Below are 22,373 nucleotides of genomic sequence, written 5' to 3' on the forward strand. Positions count from 1 at the left end.
TCCTCGTAGAAGGCCTCCTTCCCTGCCGGCAGGTCCTGGTTGAACGCTTGGCAGGCCTCACAGCTTTGGACGTGGCTGATCCGGCACCGAGGCAGAATCCTGGCTGAGCTGCTCGCCACTGTAGTGGGCGTGCTGCCTTCCTGCCTCCGTGGAGAGCCTCCTGGAGTCCCCCCTTTGCTCGTGGGATCGTGCCGGAGTTGCCTGAGGCACTGGTCGTAATATACGCCTGGCTCGTAATTGTCCCCGGAACTGCAGATGTGCTCCACCACCACCCCTCTGGTTTGGACTGGCCGGCCGTGATTCTGCCTCCTGCGCGGCCGCTCGGCTCCCGCATGTTCCTTTCTGGTGCTGCTCCGGCATCTCCTGTGGCTGGAGGGCTCTTGCGGGTCCTCCACGTTCTCATAGCTGTCAGACTGCTGGGCCGCATCAAAAGCCCAGGCTTTCACTTTCTCAGAGAAAAAAGTGTCCAGAGCCTCTGCAGCATTGCGGTTGAAGACGGAGGACCTTTCGATGCCGAGGCTGGGTGAGGAGCGTGCCTGCGGACACAACGCTGCCTGGCGCCCATCAGGATCTTTTGCTGTTAAGCTGGCTGAATCCTGGTCACGGTGAAGGGGGCTTCGGTGACCGGCATACTCCTTGTGGTGGGCACTCCTTGTTGTGTGTGATTTTCTGAGGCTGCAATCTCGGAAGGATCTAGAGAGATCTAGAAATTAACAGAAAACCTAAACTCAAGAACGGCTCTAATCCATAACCTTCTCCCTAGAGCAGAAGGCGGTTTCATCCTTTGAAGAATAGCACCAGTTCAGGGTTGCTCTCTCTTGGGTCTAGGCCTTTCTTTCCATTTGAGTCATCTCACCATAATACAACAATGCAACAGAGCCAGCCTGGTGAAGTGGTTAAGAGCAGCAGGACTCTAATCTGGAGAATCAAACACAGAGAGCCCAAGCTCAAGGAAGTACAACAAGGGGTATGAATGTATACACCTTACGTTTGTATGAAATTCAAAGGTTTTTTTCTTTTATATTCAAATCCTTAATAGGAGTAATTCAATATATCAAATATTTATGTACATAAGTCCCCAACAGAAATTACATGTGAAACTACCTTGTCCCACACATTGGGAGACAAACAGCACTTACGAACTGATAGAGAGCATTGAATGTATAGGCTCTGTGTTTTGGCATTCTTGATGTATGAAAGGAATATGATTTGTACACATGTAATTTCTGTTGGGGACTTATGTACATAAATATTTGATATATTGAATTACTCCTATTAAGGATTTGAATATAAAAGAAAAAAAACTTTGAATTTCATACAAACGTAAGGTGTATACATTCATACCCCTTGTTGTACTTCCTTGAGCTTGGGCTCTCTGTGTTTGATGCTTACTTCGGAAGTTTCCCTCCTTTGCGTTTGTCTCTAATCTGGAGAGCCAGGTTTGATTCCCCATGCCTCCACTTGAAGCCAGTTGGGTGACCTTGAGTTAGTCACAGCTTTTCAGAGCTCTCTCAGCCTCACCTACCTCACAGGGTGTCTGTCTGTGGGGATAATAATGACATTGACTTTGTAAACTGCTCTCAGTGTGGCATTAAGTTGTCCTGAAGAGCAGTATATAAATTGAATGTTATTATTATAAGTATGCTGTGGCCAGGCTGGTCATCTTCAGATATATCAGCATGCAAAGGTGTTCAGCAGGGTTGCGTGTTAGCTCCCCTGTTATTTAATTTGTACATAAGTGATGTAACTCTTTGGGGTCTTCCTGGTGCAAGGTAATTACACCCTCTACATCTATATTGTGCATTTGGGGAAGGGCAGGCCTGTTCTCAGTGCCCCCACCTACAGAGGTGAGGAGGATGGGACCCAGAGACATGGCCTTCTCAGCGGTGGCTTTGGTCTTTGGGATGCCCTTTCCCTTGAGGTTTGCCATTCTTTGCCAGGCCAAATCCTAGAACTTTTCACTGAGAGGTTTAATCTTTTAAAAGTTGTTTTTATGGTGTGCTTCTGACCTGATAACTGTTTTATGGACATCATTTTAAACTGTTGTTTTATGCCCGTGGCTTGTATTTACAACTTTTTAGATTATTGATCATTTTTATGCTGTTATTTTTATGATAATTGTATTTCTTTTTTCTTTGTGAGTAGTCTCAAGCAGGCATCTGGGGAGGGGCAGTAGATATATTTTCTTAATTAATGAATCAACCATTGAATCGATCGATCAATTAATGTGATATGCACTCCCTGTCAGAATCTGCCCTGGGAGGAGAAACAACAACAACAACATCCAATTTATATACCGCCCTTCAGGACAACTTAATGCCACACTCAGAGCGGTTTGCAAAGTGTGTTTTTATTATCCTCGCGACAATCACCCTGTGAGGTGGGTGGGGCTGAGAGAGCTCTGAGAGAGCTGTGACTGCCCCAAGGTCACCCAGCTGGCTTCAAGTGGAGGAGTGGGGAATCAAACCTGGCTCTCCAGATCAGAGTCCTGCCGTTCTTAACCACTGCACCAAACTGGATACTTCACAACCGCCACAGACATTGGGGCGACCTCTTTCTCCCATGCCCGAAGCTCTTCCAATCTATATTTATTTGTAAGGCATCTTAGCAACATGCTTTTTTATGCTTACCAGAAATGATTGAGGTCATAGAAAATTCCGGCTCTCCATGCAGCCTGCCGGCATCATTGATGCCATCTGGGTCTGTCTCCCAGTCGTCATCCTCATCAGCGCTATGAGGAAACCGAGGCGCCGGGTCTGGTCCTTTGTGGCCCCCCCTGCTCCTGCAGGCATTTGGTGACCGGTGATTCCGGAGGCAGCCAGATGGGTCCATGTAGGAGGACCGAAAATATTGAGGAGTGTCGACGAAGCAAAAGGATAGCCACTGTGAGAGCCCAAGAACATCGCCGTGCTCCCAGCTGGAGCTGGCGGAGTCTGGCCACTGTGATGTCAACGCGATGTCACGCAGGGTTCTCGCCTTCCGTGGGACAATCTGCTGATCTTGCATTCAGGGGGTGCATCGAAGAAAGAGAAGTGTTGGGTCATGCTCCAGTTCATAGTCACGCCAGCCTTGGATTTTACAAAATGGAGACATGGGAAAAATTGGAAGGGTTCGAAATGAGAAAGACAGGGGAATTCAGCCAACATCACAGAACAATGAGGGCTGACTTTCAAAGAACCGAGAGTTCATGAGGACTACTTATGGATCGTGGCCTTGCATGCACCCAAGGGTGCATCTGGTCCAGAATTCTTTTCATCCAATGGTAAGTCAGAGGCTTTGGATCACTTACAAAGAAGGCAGAAATGTGACGACCCCCCCTGTTGTTGCCTGTGAATATGAAAGCTCCATTTGGAGAGAGGCCGGGGGTTCTCCACCTAAAGTAACAGGAGCTTGGGAAGACCCTTGTTTGGGTGGAGACCGTTTGGAGCTCGCTATCAGTCAGAACAGACAAATGGAAACAAAGGGTCTGCTCTCCCACTCGTTGGGGTCTCCGGCAGAGAGAAATCTTTCCGAGGCAGCTTCATGCGGCTATCATGGGATTGAATGCCCCTTCCAAGGTAAGAGGGGGTCTGGTTCCAATAAGAGGGGAATGTGCTCAAACAACTGTGCATTCCCCAGAACGGATAAATCAGCTTCATCCACTCGAGCCATTTGACAGTGGTTCATTGGTGGTGCTTGGCAGAACATCCATGTTGCACCAATTCTGCAGTCACTCCTTTGGTTAACCATCAGTTACCGGGTTCAGATCAAAGTTCTGCTTATCACCTGCAAAGCCCTTAATGGTCTTGGGCCCCCGGACCTGTGGGACTGCCTCCCCAGCTATGCTCTGCTGCAACAGAACGAACCCATTCACATGCATTCTCAGTGGTGGTTCCCACCTTGTGGAATGGCTTGCCTTGTGGAGGTCAGAAGGTCCACATGTCTATCATTTTACAGAATGTACAAAAGAAGAAATGCTCAGGAGGGCCTTTTTATAAAGAGATTAGAACTGTTGGAACGGTCAGGATGCTTTTACGAGGGAATAGGATTCTAGCTAAGGCAACGTTTATTGTGTTTATCCGCTTGAAAACGTGGCTGTGGGGAAGGGCTTGGCTTGGCTCTGTGGAGTCTCTGGCAGCATGCCGGTATGTGCAGCAGTCAAAATGTTTCCAGTGTAAATGAGAGGCAGTATGGTGGTGTAAGAAGAGGGAAATCTGGCTTCAAAATCCCGGTCAACCACAATGAATACTGGGCAGCCCGGGGCCAGTAAATATTTCTCAGCCTATCCTACTTCACAGGGTTGTTTTGAAGGGGAAAAGGAAGGAAGGCTGAGATAGAAATGAAACTTAAGTATTCTGCTCAACTTGCTTTGCCTCATCTTAAACTGGTACGGATGGATCAAGATGGGTAGCCGTGTTTGTCTGTAGCAACAGAAAAGAGCAAGAGTCTGGTAGCACCTATAAGACTAACAAAGAAGTCAGCTGTGACTCATGAAAGCTCATACCCTACAACAAATTGTGTTAGTCTTATAGGTGCTACTGGACTCTTGCTCTCTTCCAGTGGTACTGATGGTTTTTGATGTGGCTGATTTTAGGGTTGGCAGCTGCAGGCTGGAAAATTCCTGGAGATTTTGTGTGGAGCCTAGAGAGCGTGGGGTTTGGGAGGAGAGTAACCTCAGTGGAATATAATGCCCTAGAGTCTGCCTTCCAAAGCAGCCATTTCTCCAGGGGAACTGATCTCTGTGACCTGGAGATCAGTTGTGATTCCGGGAGATCTCCAGCCACCACCTGGAGATTAGCAACCCTACTTAGATACTGCTGGTACACAGTAGAGTCCAGCAGCACCTTTTAAGACTAACCACCTTCACTGTAGCATACGCTTTCGAGAACCACAGCTCTCTTCGTCAGATGCATGTGACGAAGAGAGCTGTGGTTCTCGAAAACTTATGCCACAATAAAATTGGTTAGTCCTAAAAGGAGCTACTGGACGCTTTACTGTTTTGCTGGTACATAGCGTGCTTTCTACATGCTTTAAGAAACTTTCACTTTTTAAACTGCAAAGCTTTTAATTATTATTTTTTAAACTCATACCTGGCGGGTCTGGAAGCAAACCACGCTCCCGCCGCCCCGCCGTCTTTCGCGGCCACGCCTCTACTGTTCGGCCACACTCAACATGGCGGCGAAAGGGTAGCCGCCCACTTCCTGCCTGTACCGGAAGTGTGGCCGGTTGTCGTGGCGACGGCGCTGGGCCGAGTGGGAAAGCGGGACCCGAGGGAGGCCCGGCTTGGGAACGCGAAAGGGGGTGAGTGAGGCGCGAGGGGCGGGAAGGGGAGCGCGGGAGAGCCGAGCGGGGCTGCCGTGGAGGCCCGGGGTGGCGGGAAGGCAGGGCCTCAGCCGAGAGGAAGGGTCGTCATGGGAGGTAGCGGGGTTGGGGGTCTGAGGTGTAGGGGGGGGGTTGGGGTCATGTGACCAGGCCGGGTGGGGGTGGGAGTTTGGGGGCGAGGGGGGAGTTCGCTCTTGGGAGCGGGTGGGGGGGGTCACTGGCCGTGGCGGGGGGCCCCTTGCCCCTTGCCCAGCTGGCATCCCCGTTAGGAGAGGCTAAAAGTTTTGAAGTTTAGAGAAAAGACTGGCCGAGGGGGGAGGGAGTTTCGTATTTTTAATCCTTTCCCCCAAATACTAGAACTCGACCCCCTCCCCAGTTAAATGCACCTGGTACGGACGGACAGAATGAAACCGTGCATTGCTAACTTGTGGAACTCACTGCCAAAGGATGCATTTATGGCCACTCGCCTCTGTGGCTAGACCAGTTCATAGAAGAAAGGCTGATCTATGGTGAAAGAGGGCCTCCAGGGTTAGAGGCAGTATACCTGTGAATTTCCTGACAGAAGGGAGGTAGGATGAGGATGTCATGAATGCCTTTTGCTGAGGCGAAGGAGCCGTGGGTAGGGTTGCCAGCTCCAGGCTGGGAAACTCCTGGAGATTTGGGGGGGGGGGTGGAACCTGGGGAGGGCAGGGTATGGAGAGGGGACAGACCTCAGCAAGGTGTAATGCCTGAGTCCACTCTCCAAGGCAGGGCTGTTTTTCTTGGGACGTGCCTCTAGTTGTGAAAGATGGATATTGGTGGAGGGTGGGCTGTCTTTGCTTGAGAGCAATGGTGACTAGGGCCAACTCAAGTGCCTAGCCAAGCATGCTAGGCACTTGTAAGCATGCAGAGGAAGCAGAGGCCGCATGCAGTCTGGCCATTGCGTCCACAGAAGAAGATGGAAGGGCTGCTCTTAGGTTGGCCAGGACAACATTATGTGGGGTGAGAAAAGGCCCTAGGCCGGCACTCATGGGAGATGTGGTGGTGTTCCCTAATTGGGGAGGAGGTGGAACTCACCAGTCACACAAGAACAGCAAAGGGACGGATGCGGGGCCCCTTAGCCCAGCTCCTGACCATGCCCTCTGTCACATGTGCTTCAGAGGGCTGTTTTGCAGTGCATTCTCTGATGTGCACCATGTTATCGCTCTGGTGTTGTGGGAAAATCTCAATACTTAAGATTAGCAGAAGTGGGTCTTTTGAATCGTTTGATGTACCAAGAATGTTATTTTGGACAGGACAGGAAGGCAGGGTATAAATGTAGTAAATAAACTAAAACTCTTCACCAGTGTACAGAATGAAGGACTCAGGATAACTCTAAAGCATGCATATTTTAATCAAGCACAAATTGCCATTATTGTCCTGGCAGTTTTGTATCCCTCAGCAAATAAAACACATCGTTTTTTTGCTCTGCATTGCATCTTGGTACAGGGAGGAGGGGGTCTGGATCCGTCTTTCATTCCAGGTTGAAGACAATGAGTGCATGTCAGAAGTTTTCCAGGTGCCACGTTAGAGAGCAATTGTTCTTGAAGAGTAGTTGTTTTAGTGCCAGAATGAGCAGCTTTGTGAAATGATCACAACCGCCAGGGGCGTGCCTGTTCATAATGAGAGCGCTCTTTTAGAGAGCGTCCCTGAAGTTCCTTTGTGCAGCACGGAAGCTCCATCTGAGCTTTTCCTCCTCCTTTCTTGCCATAGCAAAGAGACACAAAAGTTGATCTGGCTTTCAGATTTGATTGTATAACCTTCTCTTACATCTCTCCCCCCCCCCCCCGCCTGCTTCCCACTGATTGTTGTACCTTCTGTTTTGCAATTTAAGCTCTGTGCTTATTTACTCTCCACATATGCGTGTGTAATATATTTCCATAGCAGCCAGAGCATAGTGACTTGAGGTACATGTTCAGAATATGCGGTGAAACAAGCTGATTCAACCTGTTTGACTAGACTGGTTAGCTTTTGCTTGGCTTTGTTACCTTGGTGCTTTCAGCCTAGGGGAGGCTGTGTTAATTCAAATAACTGGATACCTTTTCAGTTAAACTCCACAGTGATTTTTAGGGGGAGCTTCTGCCTTTGAAAACTGCCCCCCCCTTTCTGAAAGTCCTAGCTGTTTCCAGACTTGCTGGTATTTATTCATATTCCAGAACTTTTGGTCCTGTGTTCAGAAGGTTGGGTACGTAGATGGCAGCATCTCTTTATGCAATCAGTTATTCTTAGGAAACTACCACAGACTCTCTGCAACCCCTGATTTGATTTTCAAGGGATGAGGCAGCTCCTTGAAACTGCTGTCAAGCTCCGGGCTTCTTAAACTTCCTCCTGACCATGAAACCACAGATTGTTTCCTCTGGTATGCAGAAGAAGATGGGAGAGCACTGTTTGTTTGGGCATGCCCTTATTTAGCAGAACTTTTATACCACCTTTCTGTGAGAGATGCTTAAGGGTGCTTACAACAATACAGCAACAATTCCAAAAATAAGAGAGAGAACAATTAAAATCCCAGATATAAACACCAGAAGGCTGTACTGTAAGGAAGTGATTTCAGAGGGATGCAACAGTCGAGGGATAAGGACTGTGTGTGCTGTGTGTTGATTCTACTGGGTAGTTCTGTGTTGTTTACTATTGTTTAATGTATTGGTCTTAGAATTGCTTATGCTTGATTTCAGCTTGATTTCAGCTTTTCTTCAGCTCTGTATTGGACTTGTGCTGGTTTTAAATCTTTGCAGATTTGCATTTGTAGACCCTATGACATTGTTTATTGAGATGCTCTTGAAATTGTCTGTACTGATTCACACTGTGTAATCCGTCTTGAGAGTCAGTGAGAAAGGTGGACTATAAGTAACGTAAAGAAATACATAATGTCAGATGGCCCGTGGAGGTTTGCAGCACAGATGCTATTTGCCTCTCCTGAGAGAGGGATTCCACAGCTTGGAAGACCCTCCCATTGATCCCCGAAGCAAGATCTCTCTCAGATGATCTTGGAACCTGGGCATGTTTATACAAGTGAAGGTTCAAGGTAGCTACTCTGTTCACACAGGCTTTGATGCGCGAATTAACCTACAGCAGAAGCCAAAGGATGTGGGTAGTCTGGGGCAGTTATTTCAGGGAGCAACCCCACATGAATAACTTCTGTACCTTTGATTGTGTACACAAGCCTCTCTTCCTGGTTAGACTGGTTCTTAGGTGTTGAAATCTAGCACAGGGCTGGAGGAAGCCACCTGAAAGTCCTGCTCATTCCGTTTGTATCAGTGGTTTGTGTGGGACTCCCATGTATGTCCTATCGAGAGTCCCAGGCTCTTCAGTGCTCATTTGAAATGCTGTGCTGTCTCCAGGGCTGTGGCTTTCCTTGCTGTTCCCCTTCTGTAAAAGGAGAAAGTAGTTTGCTTCCACAGTAATACATTATGCCTGGAGGCTAGGGGTGACTGTGCCACAGTCTTAGCCGCTGGAAGCCAAAAGCCTGAATTACAGCAGGCATGAGCAGAGGGCCAGCCTCCTTGTATTTCTCTCCCGTCCATGTTGGAAGTGATGTTGCACAGTCCTCTTCTATTTTGTGCTTGACAAGGGCTTGAGTGCTTGAGCACAGTCCCGGTAGCTTAAGCGCCATCGCAAGTAAGGTAGGAGGGTAGCCAGGCAGCCTGTCAGCTGGCCTGGATCAAGCTCAGCTGAGAATCCCCTGCATAAAAATCATCTAGTGTGGTGGCGGCGGAAAGTGCCATCAAGTTGCAGGTGACTTACGGTGACCCCGTAGGGTTCTCGAGGCAAGAGGCTAACAGAGGAGGTTTGCCATTGCCTGTGCCTGTGTGGGGACTCTGGACTTCCTTGGTGGTCTCCCATCCAAGCATGAGGTCCAGCCCTCATTGACTTCTGAGATGTGACAAGGTTGAGCTACCTGGAGCATATGAAGCTGCCTTATGCTGAGTCTGTGTCAGTCCTCCTCTGACTGGAGTGGGCTCTCGAGTGTCAAAGATATCTCAGTTTGGCATGCCCTTGTAATCTTTTTCACCACTGCTCACGTGGAACTGTATCTGTAGCCCTGTTCACAAGTTACCATGAATGCACATAAATTAGTGTAGGGTGTACATTTGATTTTTTAACATTTAATTTTCTTTATACATTAAGCATTTCTCATGCTACATTTAACTAATGTACAGCTGAATGTTTGATCTGAAATCCCACATTTATCCAGGCACTGATCCCCGGTTTCATTGGTGAAATAAATGCATGTTGGCTTTTTCTTGCAAACAGATGTGTACGTACATACAAAATACTGTTGGCAACTCTCTTAAGATCCGAGTTGTCTGATTTTTTTTTTTAAAAAAGCAGTTCTGGTTTGCCTGATGATACACTAGAGATGGTTGCCTGGCCTAAATAGCTGTCTCAGCTCTCCCCTCCCAGCAACCCTGCCCTCTTAGCAAGCCGCCTGGCTTGCTTGACCAAGCATGGCTGCACTGGCTGGGGGTGTTGTGGTGCTGCGCCCTCCCTTTTGCCAAGAACTGTCAGAGGCCCTTCCCTTCTGGCCTAGCTTTGGTTGAGTTCCTCCATTTTTTGGCACTTTGGGAATTCCCTTCCCTGGTTCTGGGGATGCTGTTCCGAGGGGACCTCTCCTGCTTCTTGCTGTCCTGAGCTGGGAGGGGGCTGCTTGTCAGACACACAGAAGCTTGATTCTGTGCCCACTTACGGCAGTCCCTGCTGGTGTTTTCAAGGCAAAGAGACTGACAGAGGGACTTTGCCATTGCCTGCCTCTGCCTGGTGACCCTGGACTTCCTTGATGGTCTTCCGTCCAGTGACTGACCAAGGCCGACCCTGCTTAGCTTCCGAGACCTGACAAGACTGGGCTTGCCTGGGCTATAATAGTTCTTTAAGGCAGTTTGTTATTCTCATATTGCACATGTGGGGTTGAGGCTGAGAGAGTGATTTGCCAAAGGCCACATGGTAAGTTCAGGGCAGAGATTTTGACTGCAGCTTTCCTGATTGATAGCTCAGACTCCCCAAAATTAGAAGCTTACTTGGGTATAGAGATGTAAAATTTCTGGACATTTTGAAGCCATAGTGGGGGGGAGATACAATTTCCACCGTGCTTCTAGGGAAAAAATGGAAATTTTGGGAAAAATGGAAATATACACAAAACTTTCTGTTCTATCAAATTTAAACCAATTTTACTATGACTTACAGCATACAAAATTGCAATATTTGACATATTTATGGAATTTCAAGTCATAAATGTCTTAGTGTTCTACAAGCAAAATTGCAGATATACCCGCTGCTTGAGACACGACTGCAAGCTGGGGCTCTCTAGGCCCCCTTAGCACATGTATCTTCTTAATTTTTGCTCTCAGAAAAGTAGACAAAATAGGTATTAAACAGAAAACACAAGCTATGTGGTAAATAGCATAAAATATATTATTTGGTCAGAAACAGAGACACACAATAAAATTATTAGCGTATTTTGATATGTAGTTCATAACATTAAAGCATTGAGCTATTCAGTAGTGTATTTTCAGCATACACGTTAAAGCATTTTAATTATGAGCAAAATTAGTCGTATTTAAAAAATAAAAGCCTCATTACCTCAACTCTCTAATAAGAATCAGTTTCTGAAACTCCTGATTCTGAACCCTCCTCTCTATCTTCACGCAGCTCTTTGGAAAACTTGAGCCTTGCATGGATTTCAGCCGGTTTCTCCACTTTCTCTCTCACCTTCTAAGTGAAGAGATGCATTTTGGATTCAAGAGCTGTCTGTGTGTCCAGCAAGCCTACCTTGTCTTTAAAAGCATTCCACTCATTCTAAAAGAGAAAACATTTCATAGGCATTTTTTCAGCACTCCCCCAAATTTCCATTTTTTTTTTACTGGAAAATTGGGGGGGGAGCCTTAAAATGGGGAAAGGAGCCCCCCCCATTCTTCCATTTCCTCCCCGCATCCCAGCCTTCATATCTCCATTTGGGTGTTTGATTGTTGCCCACGCCGGTTTCCTCTGCTGCTTGCCTGGCATTTCCTGTCATCTCCCCTTGCTGCGGCCCTCCCGCCAGGCTTTTTGCTGACCATTTGCAAGCCTGAGATCTGCTGCACCATTGGGTAGAGGATTCCGCAGGGCGGCTTTCTATGCAGTTGACTAGCAGTTTGCACCAGTCTGTGTTGGGTATTTGACAGGGCAATTCTCAGCAAAGTTATGCCCTTCTGAAACCATTGACTTCAGTGGACTTAAAAGGGTGTGTATTGTCGAAGGCTTTCACGGCCGGAGAACGATGGCTGTTGTGGGTTTTCCGGGCTGTACTGCCGTGGTCTTGGCATTGTAGTTCCTGATGTTTCGCCAGCAGCTGTGGCTGGCATCTTCAGAGGTGTAGCACCAAAAGACAGAGATCTCTCAGTGTAAAAGGGTGTGATTTTGTTTAGGGTTCTACTGTGAGCTTCTCGCAGTTTTCTAAGTTCAAGGTGCAACATCAAATTGGAAGCCGTCGTATGGGTTTTGTGAGCCAGGATCTGAACCCACGGCTGACTGATGTGCCCAGGGATAGAGGTACCATGGGGTAGGAAAGCCCTTCTGGCTGCCATAGCCTTACCAGCAGAATGCTTAGGGTCACCATGGGAGCTTCCAGTGCAGCCTGGGAAGCAAACTCATAAAAAGATCACATTTTGGGGGACATTAGGGTTTGGATTCTTCGGGCCGCAAGCTGCCCCTGTTAAACTGGGGCAGCTTATCTGAACCTGTATGCCTGGGGCATGGAGCAGCATCTTCGAACAGCAGCACCACACAGCTTTTGATGGATTCTGCTGCTAAAATGGCATGTTCCCCGTTCTGATCTGTCTCAGTGGCAGCCTCCTGAGGTGAGGTTTTATAGATGAGGGCCTGTAAGGCAAGGGGGGCGAGTTTTCTGCGGATGAGGTTGCACTTGAACCCAGTCCCAGCTAATCAAGCGAACACCCAGCAGAGCAGAGGCCGCCTGGGCATTTGGCGGGGTGCTTGGCTGAGGCTCTCCTTGCCTTGAACTTCCAAGTCCAGTTCTTGGTGTTGAAATGTTTCCTGCCAAGCAGCTGAACATCAGCTCTTTTCAAGAACAGCCAGCGTTCCTGGAGGAGGCGTGTGCGTGCTTCCTCCTTTCATTCACAGAGCAGCTTGGAGCTCTTGAGGTGAATGGGAGCTCGCCTTTCTTAGGCCTTGTAAGACTGACCTTTGCTCAGGTAATTAGTGCAGATGTGTAAATTGCAGGGCAGAGGAGGAAGGACTGACAGGCCCTGTGAGATCTCTGTGGGGAGGGAGGGACGCACCAGAGGAGTGTTTGATCTCTCCAGGAGGGAAGCACCAAGTTCCTGAGGACAAATCCGGTGTGTCCCTTTAGGGCACAGCTTTCCCCGAGGTGCTTGAGCCGTCAAGGGGAGGGGCATGTGGATAGTTTCCAAGTGAGGCCCTGTCCTGTGAGAGTGGAGCTGAGATCCCTGGCCTGCACCAGTTCTTCCCTCCCTATAGCATCTCTGCTAGTGTCTCGTGGGCCAATGTCAACCATGCTCTTTTGTGCTCTTGACACGGGTGCACCCTGCCCGTTAGCCGCACAAGATTCTGCTGAAGTGTTGTTGGTTGCCTAGCAAGTTGTTCCTGCCCTCGGCCAGATTCTTTGCATTCCTTGTTTCGTGGAGGTTTCGGGAGTTTCTGCTTGCCTCCCCCAAGGCAGGTTAGGTGGGTGCCCTGGCAAGGAATGTGCCTGGAATGATGCATGGTGGATAGGACAGGCCTTACCAAGCTCGGTGAGAAGCAGGCTGTTTTGCAAGCTGGTGCTGTAGCCCGCAGGGGCGGCAGGCAAAGCCCTTCCCTCTCTGCCTTTCACGGCGGAAGGAGGAGCTCCTTTTAAATTTTTTATTATTATTATTTTTGCTGGTTCCGCTTTATCTTTTTTTAACCTGAATGGTTGCATTTAATGGTTTTAATCTATAAATTGCATTGGATGTGGTTTTAATGGAAAGATCTGTATTAAAAAAATCCCATCCTCAGTAAATAACTAGTAGTGGTGTTATGCCTCTGAAGGCTTGCTGGCAGAAGCCTTTCACCATCGGGATGGGAGAAGAAAGACACCAGTGTAAACACACAGCCTCTCTGGGGATCTGCTCCTGGGTCTGTCCAATTCACTACTGGAGGCTGAACTCGAGTGAGCTGCCCATTTCAGGACATCCCATGGCAAATAAAGTTTTGATAAAGTTAATGGGGTGTCTAACCCTGAAGTAATGAAATGCGCCCAGCGATTTAATTTAGGCATGAATCTTGCTGCTACTTTCACAGTGGCTGGAGAGCTGGCTTGCTGGCGTGTGCTTGGGACATCAGTGAAGCGGTGTGTGATATGGGTGCCTGCCAGAATATGTTAAAATAATGTTGAGTGGGTGTCGGGGTGCCCCTCTCCGAACGCACGGGTTTGTGCCGGTTCAGAACGATGCACTCCAACGTCCTGTGCAAGAGCCCAGCTGCTTGGGGGAGAAGAAAAACGTGGGCCAACCATGTTGCAGTCTCGGTGTTATCTACGTAAGGGAGAGCACATGACTGGCTTTCTGTGCTCCCGATGCTATCTTTGTAAGTGGCCTAAAGTGCGTGTAGATGAGATTCCCAATAGAATTCCCTCCTGCTCGCAGGAGAACTCCCTCCTGCCCAGCCTGCCCACCCACCCAATCCATGCCAAGCACAGTGCTGAGAAGCTGTGATGAGTCTGAATGTCTGTAGATGATAGCACTTGTGGCTGTTGTGTCGTTGGGCTTTTACAAAATTAAAATTTTGTCTCAAGGTGATTCCAGCCCGTCTTCCATGAGAGTTTGGCTTGTTTTGCCCAGTCTGGCGCCTGCTAATCATGAGGAGGCACAAAGCCCTCTTGGGAATCCTGATCTCTTCCCTCTCCAATTCCCTACATTTGTTCAAATCTTAGTGACTGGAAACGTGGGTTTTTGGAGCCCAGAAAAGAAAAATGGAGGTGCTGAGCTGGTGCCTCACGTGGTCGTTTCTGTTCTGCGCAATGTGATCATGGAGTGTCAGAAGGCACACCGCCCTGGCAAGCATGTGGGGCTATGCCACCTCATCTGGAATAGCCCAAAATGTTGCTGAAAGATCTTGGTTCTGCACAGGGTGGGGTACCTGCCCTTCAGGCCCTCTGCACTCCCAACTGTTTTTGCAGGGCTGATGTGAAGACAGTTGTTATGTGCTTAGGCATGTGGAAGCTTCTTAGACTTCTTCTCCACTCTCTTGTGTGAGGGACACGGGTTACCAGAAGAATTAGGGCAGGACTCCAGGCCCATCCCATGGCAGCACGGCAGAATCTCTCCCTGTTGACAGCAAAGACGAGTGGTCTCTCTGTGACTCATTCTCCTTCTTAACAAGGTCCTGTCTTTGGTGGGGAGCTTAGGCCGCACTTAAAATGTGGAATGCTTGGCAAAGTTGGGGACGGTGGAGCTGTCTCACTCCTTCCTGCCTCCAGTGGTGAAATTCAGCTTTGGAACAAATGGAGCATGCCGTTCTTCTTCGGGGATTAGGGTGCCACAGAAATTCTTCTTTGCTATGCCATATTTGGACAGCATTTCTCTTTGGCTGTTTGGAAGCGATTCCTCGGTGATGATGAGAGGCCCAAATGATCTGGACGAGGTTGTGAAGGGGACTACTCATTAAATTTGCAGATGACACCAAACTGGAAGGAGTAGCAAACACGCTTGAAGACAGGAATAGAATTCAACCAGATCTGAACAGTCTGGGAAAGTGGGCAGATTTGGATAAGATGTGACTTAACGTGGCTCTCCACCTGGGTAACAAAAATGCAAAGCATGCATACTGGGTGGGGTATACACTTCTGGGTAGCCGTGTGTGTGTGAACAAGATCTTGGGATACGAGTGGATGGGAAGCTAAATGCGAGCAGTCAGTGTGTTGCAGCAGCAAAAAAGGTGAACACTGTCTTGGGGTGTATCAACAAAGGCATCCCATCCAAATCGCAGGATGTCATTGTCCCACTATCTACCACATTGGTCAGGCCCCACTTAGAGTATCTTGTGCAGTTTTAGAAGCCTCACTTCAACAAGGATGTGGACAAATTGGAAGGGGTGCAGAGAACAGCAACCAGGATGATCAGGGGCCGGGAGACCCAAGCTCTACAAGGAAAGACTGAGGGACTGAACTCCAAGAGAAGTTCCCCCTGCATCCCCCTGTCTGTTCTGCAGCCAACTTAGGCATATACCAAAGGCAAGGAATGATGCCACACTATCTCTCAGCTCTGGACATCCCATCTCAGCGCCGAATATTTACCTTAGCACGTTTAAACGCCTTTCCATCAATGGCGCTCTCTGGCAGGTTTAGGCAAGTACCCCTTCAAGACAGGATATGTCCTTGCGAATTAGGAGTCCTCGACTCATTGTCCCACATTATTCTAGAATGCCCTCTTTTTGGTCTGTTACGCAAACAATTTTTAACTGAACACCTTCAGCATAATAATTTTATTAAAGGAGGGATTTTAGTTTACCTTTTAGAAGATCGTAACCCTTGGGTTACTTTAAGTGTTGCAAAATTTCTAGCAGAAGTTTATAAAGTTAAATCCAAGCATATAGCTGCACCTGATTGCTGAATGTTTATTAATTTTATTATTAACAGCTACTAATTGCTTGTTTATGCTTATGCTTCTGCCTATCCCTGTCTCTGATTGTAGACTATTATTATTTCTAATGCCAGTAAAGGTAATTGATTGACTGAGGGACTGGGAGTGTTCAGTTTGGAGATGAGGAGGCTGAGAGGAGACACGATTCCTCTCTTTAAGTCTTTAAAAGGCTGCCACTTGGAGAAGGGAAGGGAGCTGTTCCCATTGGCAGCAGAGGGTAAGACTTGAAGCAGTGGGTTGAAACTACAGGAGGGAAGGTATCGGCTGGACATTAGGAAAAACTTCTTCATGTTAAGAGTAAGTCAGCAGTGGAATCGGCTGCCCAGGGATGTGGTGGGTTCCCCCTCAGTGGCAGCCTTCAAGGATGTCTGGAGGAATCCTTGTCGGGGATACTTTAGGCTGTTCCTGCATTGGGCAGGGGGTTGGACTAGATGGCCTATAAGACCTCTTCCAGGCACTATGATTCTGTGATTCCCACAGAATTGTTGGGCAGAGAGGCATTCCCAGTGGCTCTGGCTCAGTGGTAGAGCTCCTTTGCACGCCGAAGGTCCCACACTCGATCCCTGGCAGTAAAAGAATCGGGTAGTCAGTGTGTGGAAGACTCTGAGACCCTGGAGAGCCACTGCTGATCAGAGGGGACAAAACTAACCTAGATAGACTGATAGCCTGACTCTGTGTGAGGCAGCTTCATGAGTTCATGTGCCCATCAGAATCCAAAATAGTAAAGAGTTCAGTAGCACCTTTAAGACTAACCAACTTTATTGTAGCATAAGCTTTCGAGAACCACAGCTCTCTTCGTCAGATGCATCTGATGAAAAGAGCTGCGGTTCTCAAAAGCTTATGCTACAATGAAGTTGGTTAGTCTTAAAGGTATTACTGGACTCTTTACTATTTTGCAACTGCAGACTAATATGGCTAACTCCCGTGCATCAGAATCCAGTGTCAGGAATACACCAGGCAGCAGTCTGTAAGCTGTGGTTGTTGTGGGTTTTCCGGGCTGTATTGCCGTGGTCTTGGCATTGTAGTTCCTGACGTTTCGCCAGCAGCTGTGGCTGGCATCTTCAGAGGTGTAGCACCAAAAGTCTTTTGGTGCTACACCTCTGAAGATGCCAGCCACAGCTGCTGGCGAAACGTCAGGAACTACAATGCCAAGACCACGGCAATACAGCCCGGAAAACCCACAACAACCATCGTTCTCCGGCCGTGAAAGCCTTCGACAATACAGTCTGTAAGCTGTTGGCTGGTTTACTGGTGGAAACGCATGAAAGCAGAGGAGGTATTTCTCTGGCATAGTGAGCAGACAGGCCCAAGAAGGCCTGGCTGGTGGGTGAGCAGGGGAACAGTCAGGGTGTCTGGATCTTGGAATGGCTTGGCCCAGAAGGCGGATCAGCCAGGGCCACAAGGCTCTGTGTTGGATGCTTTCTTGGCCTTCCAGGCTGGCCGCCTGGTTCCGATCCTGCAGGGCTATGTACCCAAACGTGACTGTGATGAATCCTTTCAGAGCCAGAGACGAGCTTTCTTTTCTCCAGCTGAGTAGTGATGAATTTGCAGGCCGTGCGCTGTAGCAGAGTAGGCTAAGAGAGGCTTGTTGAAGGCTGCCCTGGAAGCTGGGGCTTCCTGGCTCGTCCTGCCAGCTGCTGTACCAGCCGTCAGTCCCTTGGTGTCCGTCTCTTCATCCGTCGACATATTGCTGTGGTGAAGCTGAGATGCTTGGCAACTCTGTCCTGGTTGCAGAAGGACGCGAGTTTGGTCTTGAACCAAACGGGCACTCCATTTGGCCCAGAGGCAGCACTAACCATCATTTGTGCCTGCCCCTTTGGGACAAAGACACGAGCTGATGCAGAGGCAAAACATTGGCCTTTAGAGACTTGGGTGCAAATCCTCTTCAGCTAAGGGCTGGGGGGTGGGCCTTGGAGCTGCATCAACCTCTCTCTGCTGCCTGTCAAGTGGGAGCTGTAGTGACCTCCAGGGTGGGACTCTGGCCTCTCAAAGTGTGAAGGAAAGCATTCTTGACTTGCACAAGCCCTGCTCCAGAGGGGTAGCCTGTTCACCTGTCGTGGCAAAAACCAGCTAAAGCCTGAGCTGTCCAGCTGCCCCTTGTGAGGGATAAGTGTTTAAAGCACTTTGCAGGCAAATATTACTGTCTGCCACCCATAATGGATCGGAGGGAAGGAACCCTGCTGTCGACCGGGCTGCAAGTGCCCCTTCCCTTGCCTCGAGATGCCTGGCCAAAGACTTTGTGCTCTCAGGGCTTTGGATTTCCCAGGAAGAGAGATAAGGAGTGGCCTTTGTTCCCCAAGAGGGCACCGGGGAGTGAGGATTAAGAGCCATCTTCCCTGCCCTTTGCCCTTCTGCGCAGTTGTGCTGGCTTCCTGGGGAGTGTTTTGAACGCTCCGCAAGGTGAGCCTGAGTCCAGCGGCTGTGCTGAGGGGAAGGAAGAGAAGAGAGAGCAGCTTGGAGTTGGGGAAGCTGCAAGCAGTTTGTTCGAATGTTGATTGTAGGTTAATCCTGGCTTAAGCCCAGTGCTGTGTGGGGTGGGGAGAGGGGCTGGGTTCCGGCCAGCAGTGCTGGGTGACTCTTCCTACACCGCAGCTCCCCGTCTGAGTGACTTCCTCTTCCCTCTTCTGTTGCAGGACTCCCCAGAGAGCGCTTGGCTGCAGGCAGCTGGAAGTTCATCCTGGCTCCCGAGTGGCTCCCTCTGCCTGGAGGGAGGAGTCGGCAGCGAGGGAGGCTCACATCCCGTCCGTTCATTCTGCTGTGCTCCTGTGCCCCAGCTAGGCTGGAGAGAGGAAGCGCTCGTGGACTGTCTCCTTGCTGAAGGCGCCGGGGAAGTTCCAAGTGGAGTCCCTGCTCTCTGTCTCCTTTGGAAGGGTCGCTGAGCATGAGTGTGTGTGAGAGACAGAGCAGCCAAGACCGAGGCCAGAGGGAAGCAGCAGCTCCTAGGATTTCATTCTGAAACAGCTGCAAGATCAGAACAGTCTGCGGGCTGCTGACTAGGGCTGTTGGCTTTGTGGGGGGATAATCAACGTTAAGCTCTGAGCTGTGCCTTGGGAAGGAGGTGCGGTCATGGGCAGCTCTTGCAGATACATCGTAGCTGCCGTCGCCTCCTGGGAAGAGTGCAGTTCAGCAGTTGTCGCTTGGAACTGGGTGGCAGTTTGCAGGGACCCGCCCTCATTTGCTGCCAGCCCCTGAGACTTTGCTTTGCACCGAGAGGAGAAAACTGGCAGGATGTTATCTGGGTAATGAGCTTTAATTGCTGATGGGGCTGGAGCAGTTCACGTTGTGAGTGCCCCTGGTAAACACATCCCGTGCACTCTGGAACGGAGATCCTGAGTGGCTGCCAGACAGAGGGTTTCAGCAGGTGGGAGGAAAGGAGGGGCTTGGATTTGCTTGGCTTCTCCTTCAGAAGCAGCCTTGCCAGTGACTGAACCAGCCATGCCATGGAAGATGGGCCTCCATAACTAGTGTCCCAGGACTGCAAAACTGGCCAGGTGGTGGGAGTGGCTCTGGCCAGACTCTTGCAGGTGGCTGGCGAGATCCTTGGCCCGGCTTGTTCGACTCCGTTGCGTCTTCTCCTTACCCCTACCTGGATGTTTGTTGGAGAAGTGAAGGGGCTCAAGGTGGGGAAACTTGCCTGCAGTTTGCAATGTTTTTTCCATGTGAGCCAACCTGCACAGGTCCCACCTTGCTTGAGGCTCCTGGTTCTGAGACTTCAGGTGTTTAAGGACCATTTGTGACCCACACAAGGGGAGGGCTATGGAGGGTTCCCCTTCTTTTCCAGAGGGGGTGTTGCCACCTGAGACAGCAGCCACAGGGGAGAAGTAGGGAGACCCTGCCTCTCGAAGAGCTGCTGGGGAGGCTGGGATCCCTAACCCCCCTCCCCCCAGGTCTGTTTCAAGCCTTTCTGGGAACCCTCGGCTGAAAAGTAGGTCAGCACCTGACATTGTGCAGCCATGGCCGACCACCTGGAGCTCCTCGCTGAGATGTCAGCAGTGAGCCGGATGGGCACGCAGGAACGGCTGAAGCATGCCCAGAAGCGCCGCACTCAACAGCTAAAGAAATGGGCTCAGTTTGAGAAGGAGGTGCTGAGCAAGAAGTCCAAAGCGGAAAAGAAGAAAAAGGGGGGTAGCAAGGAGAGACGTGTGGTATTCCCCGCCAACACCTGCCTGTTGGAGGCTGCCTGCCGCAACGACGTGGATGAAGGTAGGAAGAAAGGCTGGGGGAGACGGGGTGGTGGTGGTCTGTGTGCGTGGCTCCGTCATCCCTGACGAGTTCACCAACAAAACACCTCGCTTGCAGCGGATGAAGCCAGACTGGACCTGGAACATTTTTGCACCTGTTCTGACCATGTGGTTTCCTGTACCTGAGCCTCTTGCCTTGAGTTTGGCGATGTACTTTGGGGCTTCTGTCCTTGGAACGTTTTGGAAATCTTGCCCTTGATGAGTCTGGGTAGTTTTTGTCTTATTTTTCTACACTTTAGCTTTTGGGGGGAGGGGGTGGACCCAGCTTTGTAAGCATGAGAGCTAGAACCATAAGCCGTAGGAACATCGTGCTTCCAAGAAGGAGCTGCAGGCCACACAGAAAAGCCCCCCCCCCCGTTACAGTGACCCTCGTTCACAACAGGGAAGTCTCAGCTTGTGGGAGTGCAGTGCGCCCACTCGCAGTAACAGAAGGGCAAACTGAGCTAGGGCAAACCTTGGGGGTCAACTCCGTGGTGTGAAGTGGGTGTTCTCAGAACTCTTGTGGCCACAGCTATGGATGTGTGTGCCAAATACTTAACATAGAGAAGTGAAATCTTTAAGGGCTGAGGCTCAGTGGCGGAGAATCTGCTTTGCGCTGTGAGTGCTGCAGCTTCAGTCCTCCGCATCCCCCGTTAAAAGAACCAGGTAGCAGGTAGAGATGTAAAATATCTGGGAATTCTGAACCCATGGGGGAAACTCCCCCACCCCCAAAATTTTTTGGAAGAAAATGAAATAGGAGTAATACTTTCCCTCAAACCAAAACTTCTTTTACTGATTTAACAGCAGGAAAGCATTGTTTATAATTTAGCATATAAAACTATACTGTTGGCATACTTATGGGATTTAAAAATATAAATATCTTCATTTTCAATAAGAAAAACTGTGTGCGTACCCACTACTTGAGAACAAAAATGTCTTGAAAATACTTGATAAGTCTGTAGCTTAAGAGGGGTTTTCCCCCCAGCACTCACCCAAATATCCCAATTTTCCCATTGGAAAAGTTGAGAAAGTCCTCAGACTTTTAAATGCTGTGCTTTTGGAATGAGTGAAATGCTCTGTAAAACAAGGGGGTTTTTTTCACTGAAAAAGAGAGAACATTTTATTTGAGGTTTTTTCAGTGCTATCCCAAATTGCCCAACTTTTCCTTTGGAAAACCTGAAGTCCTCGGACTTTGACACAGTGTGAAAAACCTTGCCTTAAGAAGCATTTTATTCTAAAAGAGAAAATACTTTATAGGAGTTTTGGTTCAGTGCGCCTCCAGTTTTTCCACTGGAAAAACTGAAAAAAGCCCTTGGGGGTGGGGAAGGAAAAAAGTTCCCCCCATTTTTTTCTTCCTTTCCCCTCCAGGCCCTCACATTTCTAGTAGCAGGTGAGATGAAAGTCCTCTGCCTGTGAGGCCCTGGGGAATTGCTGCTGCTCAGCGCAGGCAGTGCTGCCCTCGACAGGCCAAGGGTCTGGTGAATGTATGAAGCAGCTTCGTGTGTTTAGCGGTAAATCCCCAAGTCTATGGACAGGCCTCTGTGTCTGCGCACTCCCCCCCCCCCCCAGTCCCGAGTACTGATTCTCCCCTCCGTTCCTTGGTTCAGCCCATCCTCAGTTCCTCTACTGTCGCCTAAAGTTGAAAAGTTTCTGGAAGTTCTGAAGACATGAAAACAAAACTTTTTTAAAAAAGTGGTATTTTTAGAGAAATGTAGAAAATATGCAATATATGCAATATATTCTTTTTTCAAGCCTAAATATGTCTATCAGTGCAGTTCTGAGCAGAGTTGTATCCTTCTAAGTTCACTGGCATGTTACTTTGTTTAGGTTTGCATTACACGCTACTTAACACATTGAAAACAATAAAGTGTTGTATTAAATGAAAGAAAATGTGTTTGGTCAGAAGTGGTTGCATACAGATATAATAGCGTTAGCGGCATATTTGGATACATAGCATTAGAAACAGAACTTTTCAAACCCTTCCTGAGACTTTCAGTTTTTTCATTGTAAAAACTGAAGACAAATCCTAGGGTTGGGGGAAATGTATGCTTTCCAGATATTCTGCCTCCCCCCCCCCCTTTACCTACAGTTCCCTTCTGGGTTTTTTTTGGAGGTGAGAAGAAACAAAATGGCCTCTCCAGTTCTGAGAGGAGGTTCTGTGGCTCAGGGTTTCTTATGAGACAATTGGGAGTGTGTGTGTGTCTTTGTGTGTGAGTGT

General features: G+C 49.0%; 1 protein-coding gene across 2 annotated transcripts in view; it reads left to right on the forward strand.

Annotated features, from left to right (window-relative positions):
- The first annotated feature begins 5,214 nt into the window (after nt 1–5,214).
- The window catches only part of PPP1R16A (protein phosphatase 1 regulatory subunit 16A), a 50,648-nt gene continuing 33,489 nt past the window's right edge, over nt 5,215–22,373 (forward strand). The window contains exons 1-2 of one of the 2 annotated variants that reach the window (XM_054984751.1): nt 5,215–5,280; nt 18,569–20,138. In XM_054984751.1, coding sequence (XP_054840726.1) covers nt 19,889–20,138 — 250 coding nt within the window. In that variant the 5' untranslated portion in view covers nt 5,215–5,280; nt 18,569–19,888. Of the gene's footprint in view, nt 5,281–7,386; nt 7,457–18,568; nt 20,139–22,373 lie in introns of those variants that run through there. The other variant, XM_054984752.1, reaches the window with a different exon arrangement.

The sequence above is a fragment of the Eublepharis macularius genome, chromosome 7 (assembly GCF_028583425.1).
Source record: "Eublepharis macularius isolate TG4126 chromosome 7, MPM_Emac_v1.0, whole genome shotgun sequence".
NCBI lineage: Eukaryota > Metazoa > Chordata > Lepidosauria > Squamata > Eublepharidae > Eublepharis > Eublepharis macularius.